Source organism: Jatropha curcas, unplaced genomic scaffold (assembly GCF_041381405.1).
Source record: "Jatropha curcas cultivar XTBG-Jc1 unplaced genomic scaffold, XTBG_Jcur_1.0 HiC_scaffold_284_pilon, whole genome shotgun sequence".
NCBI lineage: Eukaryota > Viridiplantae > Streptophyta > Magnoliopsida > Malpighiales > Euphorbiaceae > Jatropha > Jatropha curcas.
Genome location: NW_028322444.1, coordinates 28,643 through 36,270, shown reverse-complemented (window position 1 = coordinate 36,270; position 7,628 = coordinate 28,643). Strand labels below are relative to the sequence as shown.

Genomic DNA, 7,628 nt, shown 5'->3' with positions numbered 1-7,628 from the left:
TCTCTAACATTGCGTTTTCCTATGATTTGGCAGACATGATTGGACTTTCCTGTTTGTAGAAAGCCTATGCTAAATGTCATAGCCTAACTTTTTTTCCATAAAAAATTAGTTCAACTTTATTACCTTAGAAAAGGGTTAAAAAACAATTTAACATCTATACTTTCTTTTATTTAGATTTTAAAAGCCTATGCAAGAATCATAAATGTTTTATGTATGAATATGACAATATGTGTAGATGTCTTATATAGCTTCCTTGTTTTAGGCTATTAGTATGACTATAGATGTAGTTATACAGTTTTAATTATCCCATTTCATTTCTTTTGCACCTCATGTCACTCAAGTGCACAACTGCCCTTGCGACTAGGCTTCCAGACCACTTTGCATTTCAATGCATCTTGCACCTTTAATAACTATGATAGTATAAAATTTCCCATTTCTCTAGCATATTTTGAATCTCTTTCTGTATCTCTATCTCAATTAAACATGAAATAAACTTCATACCATGACACTCGGGTAATAGAGAGAGTGCACCAAGCGTAACCAACGCGAAAGAACCTAAACAGCTTTATGAGAACACAAGGAATTTTATGTTTTCCTATAGGCAAAAGTCTAACCTTGTCTAGGGTTTGCGTGGTGAGAACATAAAGTGGTGGAGCAACCAGTTTAATTTTCACTGGACAGTCTTTATTGCCTGCAGCCTCAGCTTTCCGCATTGCATCCTGTGAAGTGAACAAAAAAATAATAATAATACAAAGTGAGAACTCTGTGAAACATAATGCTGCCTTGCAAATAGAGAACATATTCACAATAAACAATAATGTCATGGTAAATTGAATGAATGCCAACCAAAGAATAGGGAATTGATTGATGTAAAAAAGAAAGGAAGAAAATGAAAGTAACCTTAATGTGAAGAACACCATCAAACTGGAAACATTTCATTTCAATATCAGCCCGAATCTTCAATGGTTGAGGTGTCATTCTTCTCCTAATATTTTTTACCAAAGCATCTTTCACATCTTCTGACACAGCAGGCACTACCTTGGTAACCTATACGGCAATGTAAAATCTTAGTGATCTCTAGTCATAATCAAAATTGTGAAAGGGAGTTTAGCAAACAAGCCTCACCTCCTGTCCATCAGGGCCAACCTCTTTGACTTCACGTGTGAGGGAATTCAAACTGAATCAGGATCAGTTACAATTATCTTGAACGCCTGCACATCACTCACCTTAAGTCTTCCTGAACAACTTTATAAGATATTAAAAAACAACTCCATAAAATGTAAGCATTCTCACCTCAAAAGCATGCCCATATTTACGGTACAAAGGCCAGCCAATATGGATGTATAATTCCTGTTGTAAGAACTAAGTTGGTTAAACATACAATAATTACAATTGTATTCAAATGCTTGATCATGAGAACAGATGTTTGCCCTCGAAGAGATGAGCGTCTCAAGGAAGAAGCATGACAAAAAGTGATCCGGTACAATAAGCTTTAACTTGCCATAGGACTTCCATATTCATTATCATGTAAGAAACCCATAGAAAAAATTTTAGATGTTATTGTTGAATTGTTTTACCCTATTCAATCAGAATTCCCTTTTTAACATCTATTCTGCAGATTTCCATGAAAAAGTAAAATAGTGGAAATGACAAGGCAAGGAAGCCTACTAGGGTTCAAAATGTGTATTACCAAGCGTTGATTAGCTTGTAACCTTATACTAATAGTTGCAGTCAAGTTGTTAACCTTATACTGAGCTACTGATTCACATACAAACAGTAAAAGTAAGATTAGATTTAATAAAGATACTTTCCATCCCTTGTAATTATTATAACATCATCAACTGCTAAACCCTAATATTATAATTCATAATGTGCATAACACGCATCCTACCTATAACAAATATTATAAAGCCGAGTCTAAGCAAGCTTTAACTTAAGGCTGCCTGCTAAATGGATGTTGCTGGGATTAAAATTAAGGCGTAAGTTCAGCCATTAACAATACAGAATTGTCCTTAATCAGATTTTCAATTGGACTTCGTTTCAAAGAACTCTCAAATAAACAGATGCTGATGTCTCTCTAAAGCAAATAGATTGAAATCTCTTATCTTTCACTCTCTCAAACCACACAAACAATAAGAAATTGATGGTTGCAGTGCACTAGACTATGATTTTAGCAGCTCTAGTAGATATTGCAAGGCAATCAAAATTAGATGCCTATACTATTAAGTAGTTTACAGGGAAGCTTTATATAAACGCAATCACTGGTTTCATAAAATTCACAAAAGATTTCCCAAATATATGAAAAATTGACATCAAATTTGAAAAATAAAAGAAAAAATTTCCGGGAAAAGAAGGAAAAGAACAATACCTCTAAATCGATGCCCATAGTCTCAGCAACATGACGCATAATAGAGTGAACAAGCTTGCTCTTATTATACCTCTCTTCACAGGCTTGAATATCTTCCTCACTAACCCTCCTCTTGCTCAAGTCGATATAGCCCTTCTCCTTATCGACACGAAGCACCATCACAGGCTCAATGCGGCCAACCTTGATTAAACTGCTTACACTACGAATCCTACGTCGGGATAGCTCAGAGAACAAAATCATACCCTCAATGTTATTGTACTCGAGAAGTGAAACATATGCGCCCATGTCAGCTATGTTTTTCACCTGAATCATCACCGCCATGTCAACCTCCGGATACTTGGCTTCGTACATCCGGCACTCGAGGTTTGGCGTGTGAGTTCCCATGGTTGATCGGTTGATTGTTTGTTTTCTGTTAGCTGTAGATTTGGGGATTTTGAACTTTAGCTAGGGTTTTAAGTTAAAGGAGGCGAGCAGCTGAGAAGAAAAAGCTGTGGGTCTGTATAACTTGGTAATGTTTTTGGTTTCTCAAACACAAATTCGATAAAATAGGAGGACTCTCTTTCCTTCTATTTACAGTAATTATGTTTTTAGCTTTTATATAAAAAAAAACCACTGTTAACTAATACTTCCTCGATCGTATTTTATTTATTTAGTTCATTTGGATGTCCCAAACGCTTGTAATTGTAATTTATATATTTAAAAATATTTTATTCTTTAGAGTAATTTATATAATTATTTATTAAATGAATAGATATGAAAAGATAAAATAATTTTTATTAACTGAATTTTTAATATATTTATTTTGTTAAACTGTGTAAATAAAATGGGATAATGAAGTATGAATATAAAAATATTATTTTTATAAAATAAAAAATTCATATGCATAATATCACTAACTTTACAAATTTCATAAAATTTGGAAAGAATTTTTTAAAATTAATATTTATATTTTTATCTTTTTATCTCGTTCAGGATTCCTCCGTCCATTTTAAGAGATTTTTGCTAGGAAGGTTTATTAAAAAGAAAAATGCCTCTACTTAATCCAAAATAAAAAATATATTTGGATATTATTATGCTTTTTTTTAACCAATTAAAGCAATAAATTATAATAACTAAAATAGAAAACTCCAAAATTAAAGTCATCTATATTTTTTTTTTTTTTGAAATAAAGTCATCTGTAATTAAAGAAAAAAATTAAAATCACCAAAATATATAAAAGAAAATTGTATGATAGAACCCAAAATTGAAATTCAAAAAGTAAATGAATATTCTAATGACCAAAATTTAAAGAAAAAAAAAATTAGCATGACTATCCAAAAATAGAGTTGTGTTGATTTTAGTTTAAGCGGGGGCAACTCTATCTTTCCGATGGAAAGTAACGGCAAAATATTCAAAATTGACTTAGGACTCTAAGGTGAACGAGGTCAAACAGTAGGGACGTAATAGTGCACTAAAAAATTACAAATAGTTAGTTTTATTATAATTGGGGATTAAATAATAATTCTTTTAAAATTTATTGGGTTAGATTACTAAAAATACCCAAGTCATTTTTAGAATTTTAATCAATTATTTTACTTATATTAGTTGATATATTGTAATGATATTTTTTGGTTAAACAATCGATTTTTGCACAGCTGATTAATTTGGATTCTGTTTTGTAGAGACCGATAATGAAAACGATCCTGAATGTTATTTAAAAATTCAAAGCCTCATCCCACTAGACCAATTGATAGTTGGTCACGTATTGTAATAATTTATTTCTTACATCCTAGTCTCCCTTTCACTGCCGTCAAATTTCACTAGCAATCAAGTGGGTTCTATGGACACTTGCTCATCCGTTAGACTAGATTTTACCCACCATGTAGAACATCAATCTTTAAAAAAAAAAAAAAAAACTTTGACCATTTTTACAATTGTTGCTATTTCTTTTTTTTTTTTTTAAGAATCATTTATTGTTTTAATTTTTTAATAGATTTATATGACTTTTTAGACAATTAAGAAAAAACTAGTTAATATAGTTAAATCATATTTTTTACTTAATTTATCTAAAATCCCTTTATAATATTAAATGATATATACAATTGAGAACATAGATGTACATTAAATAAAGATATATTAAAAATTGAACAATAATGATTTAAAAAAAGGACTATATTTTTATAACAAAAGAAAAAAGAGTGAGGGAGTACTATTTTTCTTAATAATTATGACTTTTATAAATTTTTTATGTCATTCTACGTCCAATTTAGAGTAATGTAGCTTTTAAATTGAACAATATGGGCCTCACATTTAAATATACTAGCGATATATTCGTGCTATGCACGGTTAAAAAAAAAGTAAATAAAATAAAATTGAGAGAATATATATATATATATATATTGATCTTTACTATTCCAAAAACTTCTCCCTCTTTTCCCAGTTCAATTGTAAAGGATTTAAGTTGAAAGTCTTAAAACTCTTGTAAGTTTAAATTTCACTATTATAAATTTATTATTGTATTTTGTAATTTATTTTTAGTAAATATAAATTGCTACTCTTAAATGCCCTGTTGAAGGCATCTTTCTCTTCTCCCTCCACATTCTGACTTAGTTCTGGGATCCCAGGCTAAGGGTGCAGGAACCCTCAACCTTAATTAAAATATAATCAATTAAAATTGGTTGAGTTAATTGATAAATATTAAATTTATTTGTGATTTGTATGTTGTATAAGTATGCTCTGTGGATGCAGCTTAGTCTGATCTTTCACATCAGAAATATTGCCTTTGTATGTTGATTCTGAAGTAAAATTATTAGATCTAAAAAAAAAAAAAATATTTGTTTATAAATAGTATTGATATAAGCCACGTATCATACTTAAATGATTTATATAATTATAAATCCAATTGATAATAGTATTTTAATTGATATATATTAATGATATTTTGATTAATATGTATATTGATAATGATAGTTGTTTAGTTCATGCTTATATTGGTTTGATATGTATGATATGTTTATTAATTTATAAAACATAAAAGACTTCTGCTTTGATAAACAGTCCTTTCTCCTTTTGTTGGTATCAGAGCCAAAAAGATTTGGATATGCTTGTTGGTATACATATAGAAGACTTCATTTTATAATATATTATAAACAGTCTTGACTTTGTTCCACTGAACCTATTCCGTCTGAACCCATGATTAAGACCCGGGTGTGTGGCATCTAAAGGGGTATAACAGGAAGGGTATAACCGGACAGTTGTCATTAAGGTTTATAGTATCTTATAAAATGGATCATTTACTATGTAGATCGGCTAGTAGTAATAGATCTGAAGACTCAGATAACTCAGAAATTAAAAGGGTCATAAATCGTAATGAATTAATTTGCAAGATTTTAGTAAAGCTATTGATGAATGGGAAATACCTAAAGTTGCTAAAGAACAAATTTATAAAATTTCTAAATTTAATTTATTTAAAACTGATTATGTTATTAAAACGGAAGAAAGAGATTTTCAACTCAGTAAACCTTTTGAACGCATAACTCTTCTATCATCTAAAACTTTACATGCACCATAAAAATAAAAAAATATAAATATATTCAATATAGGATTAATTCAAGTAGGAATTAAACCTTTACAAGAGAAGGATTAATACTAGTATTCTTGCAGTAGTAAGGGATGCTAGATTTTTAAATTTGCAGATTCTTTATTAGGGATCAGTTGAGACTAGCTTAAGTGAAGGACCGATCTCCTTTGAGGTTTATCCAGATATGACTGTCTCATTAAATGATTTAAATATTCTAGAAAGTAAGTTTGGAAATTAAAACTCATATTATAAAATGAAGCAAGGATCAATTCCTATAGCTTTAATATATAAAATTCATTATAAAGCAATGAATTCAGCTTTTGGAACTAAATAAAGTTACAACCTAAAATTGGTGAAACAAGATTTTTGCAAACAGATTTAACTAAAACCAATACGGTAATTCCTAAAACAATTCAGTGGAAGGATATCACACTTCCAGATGAATGGATTTTGGAAGGGGTAGTACCTCCTCCTATTCCTGAACCAGTAAAACCAAACGTCAATTTGCAAAAAATTGAACAATTTGAAGATGGTAAAGTAACTTTAAAATTTAATCGCAGTCAAAGTATGAGGTATACAGGGTCATCTTCCTCTGTTACAACAGATGAAAATGATAAACCTAGTTCCTCCATACCTTCTGTTATTTATGCTAAATATAAAGAAACTGAGCCTAAACCAATAATTCAAACATTAGTAAAACCAAGATTTTCTACTTCTGATATTCCAAATTTAAAAATGAAAGGTGTTGATTATAGTAATTCTATACCACAGGCAGTTTATAATCCTGTAGATAATTATGTAAATCAACAGTCAACCTTAGTCAATTTACCTGAATCACCAACAGCTTCAGCTATCACTGAAAATGTTAGTGATAAATAGAGAATTAAATGTTCTTAGTAAAATAGATATTGAGAAAAGTTTAATAAAAGAAATATCTAAAACTAAAAATTTACTTAAAATGAAAAAGATATTAAAACTTTACACTTTTGAAGAATTAAAATATGAATATTTAGAATATAAAATAAAAAATCAAACTAAAATTAATTTCTTTGATTGGTATAAATTAATTAAAGAAAATAAATCTGAAAAAGACTTAAACCCTATAACAATTAGAGATAAAAGACCTGAATGGATAGTAAATGACAACAAACCAAAAATTGATTTTCCTCCTAAAACAATTAGTAAATTAAAACATCAAGATCATGAAATTATCTGTGCACCATATAAAGTTGCTCGAGATAATGATACAAATAATAAGATAATTGAACAGAATAACTTTAGTAATGCAAGTTTAATTTGTTTAAACTCACAATTAAAACGCATAGAACATATGATCGAAGATAAACCTTTAGTTACGAAAAATATAAAAGGTAAAGAAATAGTAAAATCTCACATGTTTAAACCTTACCAAATTTCTCAGTCAAGTAAAAAAGAATTTGTAAACAAATTAAAAGATCAATTAAGTAAACTTGAGGTTCGTTCTGAGACTATTCAACAAGTAGTTCCTGATACTCCTCAAGCATCTGTAAATATTTTAGAAGAAAATACTGTTTCTGAGCTTAGTGAACCTGATTCAGAAAATGGTAAACAATTTGAAATCAATCCTATAAATCATCATAGAGAAATAGTAAATAGGGCTCCAGACTTAGGTATAATTGATAAACCTAATACTATATCTCAATTTAAATATAATGCTTCAAC

At 29.4% G+C, this 7,628-nt stretch overlaps 2 protein-coding genes across 2 annotated transcripts; both read right to left on the bottom strand.

Moving 5' to 3' along the window:
• Positions 1-463: 463 nt before the first annotated feature.
• Positions 464-1,034, bottom strand: LOC149491881 (eukaryotic translation initiation factor 2 subunit alpha homolog). Its single transcript, XM_089716985.1, has 2 exons — positions 901-1,034; positions 464-719 (listed from the first exon to the last, which is right to left on the bottom strand). The coding sequence occupies exons 1-2, from the start codon at positions 976-978 to the stop codon at positions 474-476; spliced, it is 324 nt and encodes a 107-aa protein (XP_089573111.1). The 5' UTR covers positions 979-1,034; the 3' UTR covers positions 464-473.
• On the bottom strand, positions 908-2,799 carry LOC149491880 (eukaryotic translation initiation factor 2 subunit alpha homolog). Its single transcript, XM_089716986.1, has 4 exons — positions 2,369-2,799; positions 1,294-1,350; positions 1,126-1,211; positions 908-1,047 (listed from the first exon to the last, which is right to left on the bottom strand). Exons 1-3 carry the CDS (start codon positions 2,750-2,752, stop codon positions 1,173-1,175), a joined length of 480 nt encoding a protein of 159 aa, XP_089573112.1. The 5' UTR covers positions 2,753-2,799; the 3' UTR covers positions 908-1,047; positions 1,126-1,172.
• Between the last annotated feature and the right edge of the window lie 4,829 nt (positions 2,800-7,628).

Coding starts and splice junctions, on each gene's coding strand:
- LOC149491881 (XM_089716985.1), bottom strand. CDS start 978: ATGACACCTCAACCATTGAAGATTCGGGCTGATATTGAAATGAAATGT. Junction 720..900: donor ATGGTGTTCTTCACATTAAG/GTTACTTTCATT, acceptor TTCACTTCACAG/GATGCAATGCGGAAAGCTGA.
- LOC149491880 (XM_089716986.1), bottom strand. CDS start 2,752: ATGGGAACTCACACGCCAAACCTCGAGTGCCGGATGTACGAAGCCAAG. Junction 1,351..2,368: donor CTATGGGCATCGATTTAGAG/GTATTGTTCTTT, acceptor TTCTTACAACAG/GAATTATACATCCATATTGG. Junction 1,212..1,293: donor AATATGGGCATGCTTTTGAG/GTGAGAATGCTT, acceptor AGTGATGTGCAG/GCGTTCAAGATAATTGTAAC.